This window comes from Marmota marmota, unplaced genomic scaffold, assembly GCF_001458135.2.
Source record: "Marmota marmota marmota unplaced genomic scaffold, marMar, whole genome shotgun sequence".
NCBI classification, from domain to species: Eukaryota; Metazoa; Chordata; class Mammalia; order Rodentia; family Sciuridae; genus Marmota; species Marmota marmota.
The window spans coordinates 20,750,808-20,769,079 of record NW_026000005.1 but is presented as its reverse complement, the minus strand read 5'-3'; the positions used below and the strand labels follow the sequence as shown (position 1 = coordinate 20,769,079).

At 39.5% G+C, this 18,272-nt stretch overlaps 1 protein-coding gene across 3 annotated transcripts in view; it reads right to left on the bottom strand.

Moving 5' to 3' along the window:
* Positions 1 to 17,109, bottom strand: part of Casp10 (caspase 10) — a 34,551-nt gene extending 17,442 nt beyond the window's left edge. Inside the window, exons 1-5 of one of the 3 annotated variants that reach the window (XM_015481253.2) lie at positions 13,313 to 17,109; positions 11,330 to 11,680; positions 10,005 to 10,098; positions 2,580 to 2,715; positions 79 to 188 (exon numbers count right to left, since the gene is read on the bottom strand). In XM_015481253.2, coding sequence (XP_015336739.2) covers positions 79 to 188; positions 2,580 to 2,715; positions 10,005 to 10,098; positions 11,330 to 11,680; positions 13,313 to 13,314 — 693 coding nt within the window. In that variant the 5' untranslated portion in view covers positions 13,315 to 17,109. The remainder of the gene's footprint in view (positions 1 to 78; positions 189 to 2,579; positions 2,716 to 10,004; positions 10,099 to 11,329; positions 11,681 to 13,312) is intronic. The other 2 variants (XM_048808280.1, XM_048808282.1) reach the window with 2 other exon arrangements.
* Positions 17,110 to 18,272: the final 1,163 nt, after the last annotated feature.

Sequence of the window (18,272 nt, the reverse complement as noted above, 5' to 3'; positions counted from 1 at the left end):
CCTCCCTTCTCTCTCTCCCTGGAGACTGGAGGTGGAAGTAGACAGCTGGTAAACAGGCCTGAACAGCACTCAACTTACTGTTAAGGCTCCACGGAACCGCTTAATGTCTGATGGAGTAAATATTTCTTCCTGTCCTTGAGGCAATGATTCAGTTTCTTTGTCCACAGGAGGTGTCACTTCCTGGGCAGCTGTAAATAAAACCACAGGCAGAAAACAAAAAACAAAAAACAATTCACCGTCTAACTAATACCAATCCAAGACAATCAATCATCAAAAGTTACTATTTTAAAGAAATTTTTAAATTTGCAATGGCATTTCTTATGGAAGTCTACATAAATACTCAGGAAAAAAATGTGAATTTATAATTATTTTTATTGTTGTTATATTTTTATTCTTTGTATTTCATATATTCTTTCTTATTGTTTCTATTAACTCCTTAAAACTACCATATATTTTACCAAATAACATTTCATAATTTATGGTACTTAATGTTTCAGATAGTTGAAAAGATTTCAAAAGGATTTCCTCAAAAAATAGTACCAGAAGTCAGGCTACAAGAATAAAAAGAAAGAAAGAAAGAAGACAAAAGAAAAAACATTCAGAAGTGGTAGTTAAATGTATCATATTCATAAAAAGGATTTATTTGAAATTATTAATAAGAATAAGCTAACTATATCTGTATTGTATTCATGGAAAATGTCAGGCATATTGGGTGGGGAAAAAGCAAGTTACAAAATATAATTAGCATGGTCCTGTTTACACATACATCACACACACACTCACAGTTGTTTCTATACAGAAGAAAATCTACAAGAATATATTCTTTTTTTTAAGTTATTTTTTTAGTTGTAGTTGAACACAACACCTTTATTTCACTTGTTTATTTTTGTATGTGGTTCTGAGGATCGAACCCAGAGTCTTGCACGTGCGAGGCGAGCGCTCTACTGCTGAGTCACAACCCCAGCCCACAAGAATATATTCTAAACAGTGGTTATCTCTGCAGAATGGGTTGGCAATGAAAGGAAGAAGAGAAAGATTTTTATCTTCCACACTCTGTATTATTTTCATTATTTGAATTTTTATTTAATTTCATTATAATTACATATATTATTTTTAATAATACATTTAAAATATTAAAGCAAACAACAAAGTTCAAGTAAACTCAGAAAGTGAGCCAGATGACCTTAAATAAAGTCAGGTCTTAATCAAACAAAAGGGACTTGGACTTTAGATCACATAGAAGAGTCTGAGCTCTTCACACCCTTTCTGTTCAGTCTTTAACAGTTTTTCATCCTAAAAGCAGAATTAGGCCCAAACTCAGGATTGTAGAAAGCCAACATTAAAAGAGTAATAATACTTGCCATCCGAGCAGACCACACAGATAGGTTTAAAAAAGAAACAGGAGGGCTGGAGTTGTGGCTCAGTGGTAGAGCGCTTGCCTCAAATGTGTGAGGCACTGGGTTCGATTCTCAGCAACACATATAAATAAAAAATAAAGGTCCATCAACAACTAAAATGAATAAAATAAATATATTTTAAAAAAAAAGAAAGAGGAAAATCAGAACTCTTCTGATATACTCAAGACTCTGTGAGGCAGATGTAAATGCTGACCACACAGAAACCAGTGAGTCTCCTCCAGAGTTCAAATATCTACAATAACCTGCTCCCCTATATCTACAATAACCTGCTCCCCTGCCCTGTGTTTCTTTGTGTGGGAAAAAATGGGTGAGTAGAAAAAAGACACATATCATTTGGAGTTCACATGAGGATTCCAAATACTCTTTCAGTATCAACTTCCTGCTTTTCATTTCCTATTTGATAATGTGACTGAAAGAACTGTTTTTATTTGTCATAATAATTTTTAATTAAATTTACATTTATTTATTGTTTTAGTTATTGTTTGAGATTTTATCAATTTCACAAGAATATATTTTGTTTCTCAACTTATTTTGTCTTCACTGAATTCTTAGAAGGAAGCTTCCTCTTGGCTAATTTCATTTTTAAAGAAAAAATTTTGCATGCTAGATTAACTCACTGAACAAAATATGGGTGTAGCAGAGAAACTTCCCAAACATAGTCATGAATTATTATATATTGTTCTTAACAGTGGAAATAGACCCAGAGAAATTTATGTTTATGATAAATATTTACTATTTAGCATATTGACATTTGTCAGGTATGATTCCTGCCCTGTGTTTCCACCTTTACATAATATCAAAGAAAAACTATCTTTGTAAGACATACCAAAGCTCTTGTCTAGTGTGTACAATGCCCTGAGTTCAAGCCTAAGCACAGTCAAAGGAAAAAAAAAAAAAAAGAATGAGCTAGCTATCTCTGCATTATATTCATTTGCCTAAAACTACTTTCCCCCAATAGAACATAAGCTCCAAAAGGGCAGGAGCTTTGCAATATACCTCCAATTTATAAAATAATGCCTGGGCTAAAGTCTGCATTCAATAAATATGTACTGAATGAACAAATGAGGAGATTTCTGGCTTTCCCAAGAAAATATTACCAAAATGATAAGAAAACCTCCTACATATAAACATGGGGCAAGTAAGCAAAAATAAGCTGCTTACCTTTCTCTCTTTTATAGTTCTCTATCTTCCTTAGAAGGAAAGGTGCAACCTTTTTAAAAACCTTCTCCAGTAATATCACATTATCTTCATCTATTTCAGTGTTTTTTTCTAGGTAGGCCAATAAACTTAGAGGACTCTGCAAGAGAATCAGTAGAGTCACATTTACTTACCTTCTGATTATCATTCACTTAAACACTACCTGCATGGACACTAAGCACCAGGTTTTGCAGTGATGAATATGGTATAGCATCTGCCTCCAAGGGGCTCAATTTACCAAGCAAATCTCTACACAAGCCATGTTAATAACAGACACCAAAGACACATAACTCACTGTACGATAGGAATAGTGCTTGGTGCTTGTTATAGATTAGCCTAAAAACAGCCCAATGAAGTAGATACTGTTATAATCTCTATTTTAAAGATGAAATAACTGAAGTACAGAGAGGTTTAGTAATTGGCTCAAGGTCACAAAGCCAACAAGTGGCAGATCTGGTGCAATCTGATATCAAAGTCTGTTTTATTGGCCAATGAGCTATACTGCCTCTAACTCACAGCCATAAATGATATCATTGATTGGGGAACCAGAAAAACAAGGACACCAAAGAAATGAGGGGGGAAATGGGAAGAACATCATATTTGGTATTTTAGAAGAAAATATCTATGATGTTATCCTGTGTGTGTGTGGGGGGGTGTGGAATCTCAAATTGGCTAATATGATTTTAATATATATTTACATATGTGGTAGAAGGTACCATAGACCTTTCAGAGATTAGAACTTAATGTATTGATTGGGTTATTACAAATATGAACAAAATTATATCAGAGCCCACAGAAAAGAGCAATCAGAAAGAGAACATCTGAACACCATCTAAGTGCACACATATCCATTGGCCAGGTGGGAACAGGTAAGGGAGAGTCCAGTCTCTGTTAAACAGTTTAAAGTTTGAAAAATGGCTATGTCCTCGGGAACCTTGGAAAGAGGCTAAAGTACAAACCCCAATGAGCCTTAGGCCATGGCTGACACCGCAAGCTGGGTCAGGCCATGAGGAACACACACACCACAGGAGGAACTGGGGCAGGAGTCCCTTGGGTCAAGGGCTGCCAACAGTGATCATTAAAGAGAACAGGGACATGATCAGATTTGTCTTCAAATGGAAATCTTGGAAGTAGATTGAAGACAGAAATGGATTGAGAAAATATTGGCTGGAAGATTAAATAACCTGGTGAAGATGATCAAGACCTGGTCTAGGACTAGTGATGGAAAAGCAGAGGAGACACTGGACATCTCTGAAGCATAATTTGGTGAGTTTTAGGGATCACTTGGAACTGGGTGAAGAAATGAGGAAAGAGTCCAAGATGTCTTCCAGTGGTGACAATATTAATTTATTCCTCATTCATCCATCCCGCATACCAGCCTCCATATAAGTTGCACATGGGCATCGAGGCTTGAACTGCATGAAGGATGACAAGGCCCTACTGACAAGATGGAAAAGGATATGCCATGCAAATACAACCAAGTGGGGACGTGAGGAGAAACTGGAAATTGGTTATTAGGAGGTACTTGGTGGTTTCAGCAAGAAAAGTTTCATACATACACGATACAGGTGGAAGCCATTCTGGAATACATTGGAAAGTGCCTAAGAGTTGAGTTAGTGGAGAGAAGAGTATGTGTAGACTACTTTTTCAAGAAGGTTAGCAGTAAAGGTAAAGAGGAAGCTATAGCAGCAACATGTAAAGAGACAGGGTTAATAAGTCATGTGTGTGTGTGTGTGTGTGTGTGTGTGTGTTTTCCAACATGGCACTCAAATCACAAACAATCCAGGCAAAAGGCCAGAGTTTCAAAGTCTTAACTGGTTTCTGTCTGCATCTGGTTAAAAAAAAAAATGAATTTTCGAGAAATTCCAGAAGCAGGATGACCTGTTGTGGAAAGGCAAAGATGTGTCACTCCACAGCAGCCCCAACATACCAGCTGGTCAAGGGGCAAAGTAGAAGAGAGGTGTGGAGGAAGAATCTTCCTGAGTTAATCAGCCGGGCACAAAGGTCAGAAGGAACTCCCCCACCACCCTTGCACCATGTCCCGCAGCAAATAATACACAGGTGAGCTTTCTGGGAACCTTGAAACCAAACTCCATGTCTTGACAACAGCCTACCAGGAGGAAAAAAAAAGGAATTAAGACATGATCCCCCAAAATAACGATGGAAATCTTATATTGTATAAGAAGACACACACAAAAACACACAATTGAAATGGAGCCCATACATGGGTTTAAAAACACCACCCTGGCAAATACTAGCAGGACATTCCAAAAGTTCTTTATTTTGTTTCTTCACTAAAGAGCCAGTAGGTTTGGGTATAGTTTCCTCTGCATCAGCCATCTATGCTGAGAGCTGTGCTGAGGTTGGAGTTCTAGACAGTTGTTCAGGTCTCACAGGAAGTGTGCAGGCAACTATACTGCCTAATTGTGTAAGAGAGCTATCAAAGAGGAATCCCAGAATACCCTATAGAGGTCATATACTTTTTTTTTTGAGAGAGAGAGAGAGAGAAATTTTTAATATTTATTTTTTAGTTTTCTGCGGACACAACATCTTTGTTTGTACCTGGGCCGCACGCATGCCAGGTGAGCGCGCTACCACTTGAGCCACATCCCCAGCCCAAGGTCATTTACCCTTTTGACTGAGCCCAGTGGTACTCATCTGTAATCCCAGCTCCTTGAGAGGCTGAGGCAGGAAGACTGAGTTTGAACCCAACCTGGGCAACAGAAAGACATTGTCTCAAAGAAACAACAATAATAAAAAGTCACTTTTGTCCCCATGGAAAGGCCATAAGAATTTAGAACCTTTTCCTTTTGGTTGAGGGGTATCTAGGTCCTCCTCCAATGGCTATAAGTAAGTTATTTCTTCTGTGATAATTCTTTTGCAGTTGCAATAGTAGATAATGCAGCCTCTTTAATCCCTGGTAAGAAACTCCTCTGAGATACTTAGAAATTGTCCTCCACATACTTCAGAGCCTGGCCTGATTGCAAAGTCCAAGAGAGACAAACCCAATTATCGAATCATGACTCAGCCATGATTATATCATGAAGAATTTGACTTCCTTTTACTGTTGGACTGAGAAAAACATATCAAAAGCAAAAACAAATCATCTGGCTGCTTGAGCATGGGCTTTTGTTGATTGACAAGCTAATTTAGCAGGAGGAGGAATGTTTGGAAGGCTTGCTCACAAAAATGATCCTGTGTACACTCAAAACACAAACAGAGATCTAGGACCTGTGCAACCAAAAGAGAAAGAAACTCTCCCCAGTTCTGGGTGGAAAAGCTCTGCAGTATGGAGCATTGCAGAGACTCCTTCAACAAGTGCTTTTCCCCCCACCTCTCACTCCCCACCTCAGGTTGCAAGGACTTCCGTCCAGGATGGAGGGAGGGCTGGAACAATGAAAAGAGGTCTCATTTTATTTATAAATCCAGACACTGGAAAAATTGTAGGAAGATGCCCCAGGTTGGGAGAGAATGTTATTAGAAGCACAGCGAGAGCTTTTTAAACTGCAGGTATCTCTCCAATGTTGAGAATTTCAGCATTTAAAGAAAAATGCTATCAGTTCAGCAGGCAGTCAGGTTGCATCACTGCAAACATGAGCACTGAAACACTAGGCAGAAGCAGAGAACACCTTGGTGCTTTATAAAAATTATCTGAAATTAAATGCTTGATTTTTTTTATTTGTCTAAGAGCTCACCCCCCCTTCTCTATGTGCACACACACACACACACACACACAATGTTTATAGAACAAAGTCTAAATTAGGACTAAAGGGGGAAGGGGAGTATAGCATAGAATGGCTGTATGCTCTGACATAGGGAGAGGATGGATATAACATGAGCAAATAATTTTCCAACTATGTGAACAATCATATTGGTAAAAGAGGTAGGAATATATATTCTGAGATTGTGGTATGTGTCATTTGAAATAAAACAAAAACAAAGATTATCTAACATTCTAATTCTATCATCCCCTTGAAATAAGAACCAGGATTCTCAGTGTGAAGAACAGGAGAGGCAGGTATAATATAGAAATGATTAAATAAAAATCTAGTGGATATTAGTTTGAACTGAAAATATAAGTGGAAGTTATGAGATATTTTGTATTAAAAAAATTTCTCTCTCTCTCTCTCTCTCTCTCTCTCACACACACACACACACACACACACACAATTTCCTAGCTCTATCCTTTGGGAAAAACAATTAGGAATAATTATCATCCCAGAATCAATGAACATCCCCAATACCTAATTTGTAGTCTTGAAATAACACTTCTCATTATAAGAAAACACTGCTTTATAATATAAAGAAGGGATGGATTCTAGGACTGAGCAGAATGTTTACAAAGTGAACCTGGGACATCTTTGCCAGGTAACAAAGAAGTCTTTAAATACTATGACAGAAGAACCAATTCGAAGAGTCTCCCAGTGATCAAAAGAGAAACAATTTGAACCTCAATAAGGATAATTATCGCAATGGATTGAAATACCTCAAATATACATAAATCTACGAGTTCACCTTTATATATATTTTTATAATGGGCTATCTTCAAAAACTTCAGGAAACCTATTAATTATCTAGAAAACTACAGAAGTAAAAAAATAATCAAAGATTTATATGTAAACTGTGTCACTGGGTAACCAAGTAATAAATGAGGAGAAAACAAAATAATAGAATTTTAATGTTTCTATTTTGCAGCCTCCAAAGAATCAATCTATAAAACTGTTGAAACCCAACAGTTGCTATATATTTAAAAGAGAAAAAAAAAAACAGAAATGGTTTTCTATGAAAGATCATAAAACCACCTACAGTCTTTCCAAAAGTCTGATGGAGCCTCAGAATGCAGCTGCCAGGTTGTGAGAAATGCAGAGGACAGAGGAACAAGCTGACCTACACCAGGTTGAGCAGCATCAGAAAAGCTCAGATACTGCCCTATGGCTCTTCAACAGGAAAGGGCTGAGAAAAATAAAGAGAGGAGGGGAGGGCCATACAGCTCCGTGGCGGGGCACTTGTCTGGCATGGGCAAGGTCCTGGGTTCAATCCCAGGTACTGGAAAGAAAAGAAAGCAACTGGGGGAATGGAACTTAACCTACAGATTCAAAAACTCTTGAAAGAAGAAAAACCGAACAAGACTAAACAAGAGATCTAGGGACTCCCAGTTAAGTGAAAAAGTCATCAAAAAACATAACGATGCAGTTCTAAAAAGTCAGGACAATGGTTACCTCTAAGGGCCAAGAAGGAACCTGACTGGGACAGGGCAAATGGAGCAATTTTCAGAGTAGATGGGAATTTTTAATATTTTTTCCCTGCATTTCTTTTTTTAAATTCTTGTCTATTCATTTATTTTGAAAGCACTCAGATCAGGAGCACATACAGCAAGTTCAGATGACACATTGTACAATATGATTTTGCTAAAATGCAAAATGCGGTTTCTTGACCTAGGTGGTGGTTTCAAGGGTATTAGCCTTATAATAGTGCATTACTCCGCATGTTTTGTGTCATTTTCTATACCTGTGTTCTGTTGGTTGTTTGGTTATTTTTTTTTACAATAAAATGGCAAAAGAAAAAAAAAGTGTAAAAAACAAAACCAGAAATGTATAAGATGAAAAACACAGAACTTCCAAGGACCATCTAAGGGAGAAAACTAGTAGATTCTGACAAGGAGCAACAACTATGAAAATGTTACATCTTTGCACATCACCCTCCCAGTTCTTTAGTTTCTCCTGTTACCTCTCCTAGTTATTACTGCAAAAATCACATAAAAGGAAAAGGTTCAAGGATTGGGCATGTAGCTCAGTAGGACAGCACTTGCCTAGCACATGCAAGGTCCTGGGTTTGATCCCCAGCACTACAAAAATTTTAAAAAAGGGTTCAGGCAGCTTTCTCAAACAGAAAGAGAAGATAGAGGATGGCCTCATTATTACTCCATTTTGTAACAGATTCCACAAGTCAGAGCTAAAATATGAATTAGACTCAGTCCCCACCCTTAAGGAACGCACAGCCAATCCTTGGAAGCAAGAAACACAAAAGGGAGAGTAGAGAATGACCAACAGAAGAACTCAAGAGGCTGAAATCCCTGAGGACTCTAGAAAGGGAATAAAATGACTCAAAGGTTATGGTCAGAAGAGACTGAACCCGTTCAGTCTCAGACCCGATTCCAGGAAATTTGTCTAATGAATTACAAACATAGTGCTCATTTGACCCATCAGATAAAACTACTTCCCACTCCCCAGTGACTTTCTCATGTTATTTGTCAATAACATCAGTTGACCCAGGTTGAGGCTTCCATTTAGAATCTGGATGGTGGGTCCATGACTGTTCACTTCATGACTACGTTTCAACACTTCTACCCATGTTACATATATTCTTTTGTCCTACTGAATACTGTTGTATTCTTATGTACTTACATAACTTAAAGTCTAATAAAAACAACAGCAAATAACACAATGTTATAGGGTAAAATTTGAAAATCTCCCCTTCTCAAACTAGCTAACTTGTTTGTCATGTTATTCAAGTCAAAAAAATTTTTAATATTTACTTTTTTAGTTGTAGCTGGACACAATACCTTTATTTTATTTATTTTTATGTGGTGCTGAGGATGGAACCCAGGGCCTTGCATGTGCTAGGCGAGTGCTCTACCACTGAGCCACAATCCCAGCCCTCAAGTCAAAATTTTAAAATTTAATTTGAGGCTTGGGAGATACACATGCAACAATTGTGCTGCCTTTAAATATGATCAATACAGAGAAAACAATTCTGTTAATCTTAAAACCATTCCTAGTAATTCAACACACCTGTGCAGCCCTTTACAAAACATCATCAAACATTTGTTTCACTTGATTTTCACAAAAACCGTACCTAGGCTCCCTCAAAACCCTCACCTGAAGTAGGTGATGAACACAGAGCTCCCACTCTGCTATTGCTTACCACCTCTTCATTCCCTTCTTGTGCTCCAAATGACTTTTATACCATAAAACACATGACTTTTACACCATAAAACACATGACTGTCAAAAATAGTCAGTATTTATTGCACAGTTAAAATGCCAAACACTCCTGCTAGTGCTTTTTGCACATTATTTCATCTAATTCCTCAGTACTAGAAGGAAGTGGTAAGATTAGATACAATTTGACACATAAGGAAATACAAAGTCAGAAATGTTCAATCACTTGGCTACAACACAGGGTTAGTAGCAAAATCAGGACTAGAATCCAGGCCCATCCAATGCCAAAGACAGTGTTCCTAACAATGATCCAGGTCCAAACATGGACCAAAGTCAATGTTCCTAACCACATATGGTACTGCCTCCCTTTTTCAAAAGAAAAATCTTCCTGTGTCAATCACGGGTGAAAGCAGTGCTTGCCTAAATCCCCAGCTGTAGGATTCACTCACCATCGAGACTTTGGGAATCTTATCTGCCAGCAGAAAGATGATGTCTTTCAAATTCTCTTCATCAATGCCTTCTGACAGTTCATAGAGCAGTTTTCTACGAAACACATCCAAAAGGACAAATGAAGCCTTACACTTGCAGAGGATACCATGGTAAATCCAGGGCTTTCACAAATGTTACCTGTCATTTGAATGATCAACACTGGGAGTGGACAATTATGACTCTCCTTTGATACATTCAAAAACAAAAACTCTGAGCCTCTAAGTGACCTATTTAAATTAAGATAACACACTGAGAAGTAGAGGCAGGCTGGCTGATTCCTGGTGCAGTGCTGTTTCTGTACTAGGAAAGTATAAACCCAGATTCAGTATGCTTTCCCATCTGACTCCATTCTAGAAATTCAGGCTTCATTTACAGGCCCTTGTTAGAGAGGACCTGATGTTGGCCAATATACAGCCCACTACATATTTAAAAAGGAAAGAAGTGACTTTTAAGTTCTGGATAGTCCTATCATCCACAAACAGAAAAACACATTCACACACTAACAGATGCCAGGAGCATCCCTCAGATGTTTAGCTGGCAGAGGGGCAGCATGGAGTTCTGGAATTCATCATCCTTCCACTGACCCTAGGGTAGGTCACGTTCTGGGATCAGCTTCAAGGCCAAGGCCTAAAGGGCTGTAATCTCCACAAAACATCCTTTGAAGGTGGCTTCTCGTCAGGTTCTCCTAAGTGGATGCTACAATATCTATAGATAGTTTAAAACACTGTTGTCAAAGGTGTGGCCATGGTGGGCCCAATGCTGGTATTTTACCTTCTTGGCAAAATGTCTGTATGATATTTTATCTTTCCGGGTTTCTGCCAAAAACGTATAAAAATCTATAACCAGACATGACGTATGTGATGTCCCCCAGAGACATATTTCCTTTTTCATTTTGCTTATTTGACTCCAAGCATTCATTATTTCTTTGCTTAAGATTCTGGGATATAAGCAGACACACCAGAGCATCCCAGGAGGAAGAGCTGCCTGCCGGCACAGAGTCTGGGAACCCAGAAAAGCTCAGGACTCGCCACCTGGTGTGGCTTCATGATAGTGAGCAGCTCAACAAAGGAAAGCCATGTTCAAGCCCAGGGCTGGGATCTGGAAACTTCATAAATCTCCCAACCATCTGAAACTGAGAAGTCTCCCCAAATAGAATCTCCTGGTTTATCCTTTTAGGGGGTAGATAAGAGAAAGATCTTAATTCCAGCTTTCTTTCAAAGCGCAAGGGCCAGAATGCACCCTCCACAGAAAAACCCTCCAGTCTTTCTCCCAGACACCTCCTCACCTGAATGGAGACAGCTTCCCTCTGATGGGAAGTAAACATTCCACCTGCTTTTTGGTGTAGCCGAGGTGCCGCAGCAGATAATTCTGCTTGATGGTATAGAGGAGTTCTGCCAGGAAGAAGGGGTCTTTTACACTTATTATCTCCCCTGTCATGAGATAATCAAAAAGATGCAAGGCAGACCTGCACTTTTCCATCTTATTCTGGGGGATGAAACCTATGCAGAGAAACTTTAGGCTTTCTACATCTTGAAACTTCAGTTCCAAATCGATAGCTAGAAGCTTCTCTCGAAATCTCAATTGACAGTTTTCATCTGAACTGGAACCCAGACTTTGATCTTGAGATGTGGCCATCCTGAAAAAGAAAATGGGGAAGGAGGCCTCAGAACTGAGTGAGACACGGGCACGTTGGGTTCTGGATCCGCCCTCAATTCTGGCCTGCTTTGTTCTGGGCATTTGCCAGGCTCTCTATGATTCCCAGCCTCTTCTGTTTGGGGCATTAGAATTCTTGGAAGTGCCAAAAATTAAAATTACGCGGGGCTACTTCAAAACCCCACAGCCCAGCCTGCCGTATGAATGCACACCTGTAATCCCAGTGACGCGGGAGGCTAATCGTGTAGGATCACAAGTTAGATCCTTGGCACAAAATAAAAATAAAAAAGTACTGGGATGTAGTCAGGGGTAGACCATTTGTGTAACATGTGTGAGCATCTGGGTTCAATCCCCAACACCACAGGAAAAAAAAAAAAACCTAACCCATAAAACTCTACCCCAACATTACAAGTTACCTTCTAGGAGATTTGGAGGGAGTTTTATTGGAACTCCATTTACTCTGTTTTCTCCCAAATAAAAAATGTCTCCAGCGGGAGAGAGTTAAGAGTGGGGAAGATACAGCACATTTTCTCTCAGGCCTGGTAACCTGGTTGGAACTTGTAAGCTTCCCAATTGGCAGAAACAGCACTTAGGTCTATCTTTTAAGTTGTAGAAACAAAGCAATCTTGGCTTGGTGAATATTTCAGAAAGAACAACCTAAGACGATCAGGTACCCTGAGGGACGAGGGTTCATCCTTAACTGCAGGTTGCTAACGCTAACCAGCCTTTATCTCACAACAAGGAAGCCATCACCCTTTTCTTCCCATCTACCAGGAAGAAAAGGGTGGGGTTGTTTTTTGTTTTAAATAAGAAATGCTCAAATTAGTGTTGGACGTTACAAAAAAGTACTTATCTACCTGATCTATTTATAAACTCTAGGATTCTCTACACTGAATTTCATTCTACTCAAAGGAGAAACGCATTGATAAAGATCTTCACTAGAATCTTATTCATTCTATAAAGACTGAGGTATGAATTCATTTTGCAGGATTTCAGCTATTTTAGAAACAGGAAAATACTTTCTAAAGGTAGGAACAAAGTTTCAATAACAAAGAGTGTTTATATCACTTAGATATTATAAAGTTTCTTCTGGGCTTCCATCTGAGTTTCTTTAATTTGAATAGATATTACTTTTGTTGTCAGGAAAAAAAGAAAATAGATGGCATTGTGGTGTGTGCCTGCTGTCCCAACTACTTGTCTTGGCAACATGGCACAGCCCCACCTCAAAAGAAAGAGGAGAAGAAGAAGGAGAAGAAAAAAGGAAAAGAAAAGCTTCTATTTTAATGTAACATGAGTTGGGGTCTTCACCAACTGGTTGCTTAGAGAACCTTTTGGGGTCTCCCACATCATCTGCCTTGTGTTTTCCTAAGATTCTGACCCTTCGCCTCAGTGAGTCTGACAAACCTGTCTGGACTAGGGTACATCTGCCGGTAAAAGGCTATGTTGAAGACTTCCTGGTTTTCAACTAACTTTCATTTTCCCTGGTACAGCAAAGACATCGAGGCAGAAATAATGTCGTTGCTGGCAATAAGGATTTTTGCAAATTTCTATGGCCTGAACAAAGGAGAAGGTCGAGCATGAATCTGGAAGCGGGGTGGTGCGGGGGGTTACTCACATGTCTTCCGCTCTAAGTTCCACCAAGCCTCTGGAAGGAAAAGTTTCTCTGAAGAATTCCCTTAAAATGAAGTTTCAAGAAACTAGAATCGTTTATGTGCTCTGAGGTCCATTTGTGTAACAAGAGAGAACCCAAAACGTGCTGTCCCAATTGGTCTGGAGAACGGTGACTCTTAACTTCCTGCTTTTGTCATTGCTCCTAGGTTTTTTTCCCTCCCTGTCCCTGACTAAAATAATCTTGACTAACAGCACCTCCTAAAGGCCAACGTACATTGGTTACTCATCATAGAGCTCGGGAATTCCCCAAGTGGGAAAAGGCAAATGGCTCTGGGATCCAGGAGGTATTCCAGCCATTCCTTTAGATCACAATTCCCCCAAAAGGAAACAAGTCCATTTCCCTACCCATCTCCTTCCCAAACTCACTTCTCCTTTAAAATAAAACCAGAAAGCTCATGAAACAGTAGTTATCTTAATCTTTCCTTGAGTATGTCCATGTGCAAATAAATAAAAATTTTAAGTAAGCCCATGTGCACATAAATAAAATATTTTAAAAGACCAAAAAATAAGTGAAAACGGGAGACTATAAACCTATTTGGAGTTTCTTGCAAGTGAATTAATTAATAGTAGACGACACTGATAGTATCTGCATTCTCAACGTTTTCGATCCAGCAGGAAAAAGAGATTTTGAAGAAGTATTTCTCATAATAAAATAATAGGAAATATTTGCATTGTACCTACCATGTGCCACTCATAGAGTATTGACAAATATTTACTTAATTAATCATCCCAACAACACTCTAAAATTAAAACTATTACTATGGCCCCTGCTTTTAAAATGTGAAGATTAAGGCACAGAAAGGTAAAAAGTAATTTGCCCAAGGTCACGCAGTGAGCCAGAAAGCAATATTTAAATGGGCAAGTTTGACTCCAAGTCCCTACACTGAAATTAACTCAAATGTGCAGAACTATTGAAAGAGGTACAGAAGCTTAGGAAGATGTTTATCTCTGGAAAAAAGCAAATGTAGGATGCTTTTTCCAGCAAATGTGCTAAAGTGCCGTTCCATACTCTAGACCTCACCCAGAGAGCTTCAGTATTTGACAAAGACAAGTACTGTAGTGAGACTTGTATGACAACATCAATCTACATAATGCCACTGAATTGTACATTTAAAATTATTTAAATGAGAAATTTTATGTTATGCGTATTTTACCACTTGGTGGGGGGTACTGAGGAGTGAACTCAGGGGTATATCCCCAGCCCTTTTTATTATTTTTAAATTTTGAGACAGTGTCTCCCTATGTTGCTGAGGCTGACCTCATACTTGAGATTCTCCTGCCTTAGCCTCCTGAGTTTCTGGGATTAGAGGCATTTTCCACCACACCTGGCTTACCCTAATCTTTTTTTAAAAAGATAAAGACAGATAAACCCTAAATCTTAGTCCTCTGATTTGATTAGAAATATTTTGTTCCTTAGGCCATTTGGGGAGGCAATTTTATAAAACTATCATTTCTTTCTCACATTAACTCTTTCAGCTTTTATTCAATAATGTTAACTATTTAGCAAGCATTTCCTAAATCTAAAGCATGGAATTCCATTGGAAAGCAAAAGGGAATAAGACACAGTGCTGGCCTTCCTTAATAACTATGACACTACCACTTTTTTATCCCATCTCTAATAAACTTTTATTAGCTACTTTCTGCTTTTGTTAGCTTATTATCTACATTCAATAGATGAGGAGACAGAGGTTCAGAAAGGCAGACTCTCTTGTCACCATCCCCAAACTGGGAAGAGCTGGTAATTCAGGCCCAAACCCAGGTCTCTCTGATTCCAAATCCTGAGTTCTTGATCTTCAGGCTACTGCTGGCTGTCACTCCCTATGTCACCATACAGGATCTGTAAGAAGTGGGCAGGGTGGGGTGGTGCTAAAAATGGGGCTTCTCCTCAGTGTCACACAGACTCAAAGAAGTCAGGGACAAGTCTAGACAAGGATGCCCAGGAGAGAGAGGTATTTGATTTAGGCCTGGAAGGAAGGTAAAACTTAAGCTTTTCTCTTAGTAATCCTGGTAGTCAAGGGAAAGACTTAAGCCGAGTTACCAAGGGGAGATAGCAGGCCCCGTGGGTATTTGTACTCAGTATTTCAAACTTCTCCCCTTTAGAACAAAACCCCCTAGGGCACACTGATGCTGAGCTGACAGTAACATGAACAATTCTCAGCCTCTGCCTGAAGGACAGTCAAAACCTTTATATCCTTTAATGGTGATGGGTGTCAGCTACTGCTCTGGTGACTAAGGGGAAATGCCTGTTTCTCTTTAGTTCCGCTTTGGGAAGCAGGAATAGTAGACCTGATTGGTTTTCCTTTACCTCCAAGCTCTGGTCCAAGTTCCCCAACCTCAGAGAGACTTTATATATGAATGAAGGATTGACACCCAGGATAGAGGGGGTGGGTGCTCCAGCTAGAGAATAGCTCAGTGTGCTGAAAGGTCCATCCCAGTTCTTGAGAGTCCTCAAAAGGGCCTGGGGTAGCAGGAGCTTTTGATTTGACATCTTCCAACTTCCAAGACTCCCTCCTCCTCCATATCATGCCATACCTTTACGCACTGACTCAAAGACCTTCCCAGAACCAGCCTTAGATGGCATATGGGAGTTAAGTGAAACTAAGTTCCGGAGGAAGAGACTTTTTCTGTTAAGTTACCTTTTTCTGTTAAGTTACCTTCCTTCCAGGCCTAAATCAAATACATTTCTCTCCTAGGCATCAGGAGCAAGAGATGAGGCTGGGTAACTTCTTGGACAGCACAGCACAAACAGCAGCTGCAGATTTTTGCTGAGAAACTTACATAAAGACTGTTTTTAAAATCAGGACTTATGCAATAGAAATTCAGGACATAGGTGACCTGAAGTCCACGGCCTCTCCATAGAAGGAAAAATGTCTGATCAATATTTTGATTGGACTAAAGCCTGCATGAATACCTCATAGACACTGAGTGCCTTAACTAGGTTTGGGCAGGGGACAGACTTCCTTAAACCCATCCATCCTTGTGAAGCCAGAATTAACAGGCAGTCAGTATAGATAGGTAAATCACATCAGGTCAGATTGAGTCAGGCCAATTTTAAGTAACTCCAGAGAAGTCTGGGATTGACATGTTAATTATTTTGTGGTACTGGGGATTAAACAAAGGGCTTTGTGCATGTGAGACAAGCACTCTCCCAACTGAGCTATATCCCCAACCCTGAAACCTTACTTCTTTCAGAGCCCTTCCTTCACCCTTAACAAGAACCTGCCCCTGCCCCTACAGGGAGCTATAAAGTTGTTAATTACTGTGTCTTGGGCTGCACCATCCTGCCCTTCCCCCTTCAGCCCACCTGTTTCCCACCTTTTGGTCATCCTGGGCCTAATCACTTATGCAAGAAGGAGAAAGATAAGGGGAAGAGGGCAGAAGAGCAAAGAAAGCCTAAGACATATAAAAAGGCAGAACACCTCACTTCTGGGGATACCAGGATACCAGCTATGCCCCCTTCTCCCTCCCAGGAGAAGTCTATATTACCCCTTTTTAAATAAACCCTGCTTTATATGCTTGCCTCGGCGTGCTTCTCTAATGTTATACTTCAACATGTGAGGGAGCAGAACTCGTCCCTGATAACCGGTGCTACCACTTACCAGGCGCAGTGTTGTACAACTGTAATCCCAGCAATTTGGGAGCCTGAGCCAGGAGGAATTCAAGTTCAAGGCTAGTGTCGGCAATTTATCAAGGCCCTGAGCAACATGGTGAGGCCCTGAGCAACTTAGCAAGGCTATAAGCAACTTAGCGAAACTCTGCCTCAAAAATTAAAAAAAAAAAAATTAAAATAAAGAGGGCTAGGAATGTAGCTCAGTGGTTAAGTTCTTCTGAATTAAATCCACAGTATCCAAAAACAACAACAACAACAAAAACCACCTGTCTATCCATATAAACCTCTAAACAATATCCATTCGTGCGCATCCCTCAACTCCCAGGGATTCCTCCCCTCTTTGGGAGCTCTGTTTTCTTTCTATTAGTCTAATAAATCCTGTTACTCTATTCTGACCTTCTGTCCATGGATTTCATTCTTCAAATTCACAAGACAAAGAACCCAACACCATATTCTGTGTTACACCTGCAGAAATTTCCAAATGAACTGAGAGGAGGCTGTAGCTTGACAGGTTAAATATGATCCATCTTGTGTCCACTATAGGACTAAAGGACACTAGAAGCTAGGTGATTCAAAAGTGACAAAACCTTGAAGTTTCACAAGAGACAATATTTCCTGGAAGAGTTATACTGGCAGTGGATTGGCTAAGCAACTAGGAGGAAGTGGTTACATTTGAGTACAATATTTTTCATGCTGCTTAAAAGAAAAAAAAAGATAAAGCAGAAAAGTCTTCCAGATTAGTTTGTTGTTTCTAGAACAAAACACAAGGACAAACCAGCTTTAATATTTGATTTAATATTTTTTTTCAAAAGGGCAGCATATAACTTAGCCATATCTGTTAAAAGCTACAATAAGACAATAAGAAATGTCACTAATAGCAATGTATGCAAAAGAGGAGTTCCATTAAGGTGGCCATACACCTCAAATTGATTACCTTCAAAATCTCAGGAGCCCTTTCTGTGTAAATTGGCAAACTGAACCTAAATATTATATGGAAATATAAGAACATGTAAACCAGTATGGCCAAAATCATTTTTATGGGCTGGGGATATAGCTGAGTTGGTAGAGTACTTGCTTCACATGCACAAGACCCTGGGTTCAATCCCCAGCACCACACAGACACACACACACACACACACACACACACACACAATTTATAAAAAAAGAGCACGGATGACTCACACTTCTCAATTTCAACTCCTACAACAAAACTGCAAGAATCCCACAGTGTCAGGAGCTGAGGCCACAGACATCACAGCTTGTCCCTGTTTCCCCTCCCCCTTCCCTTCTCAGG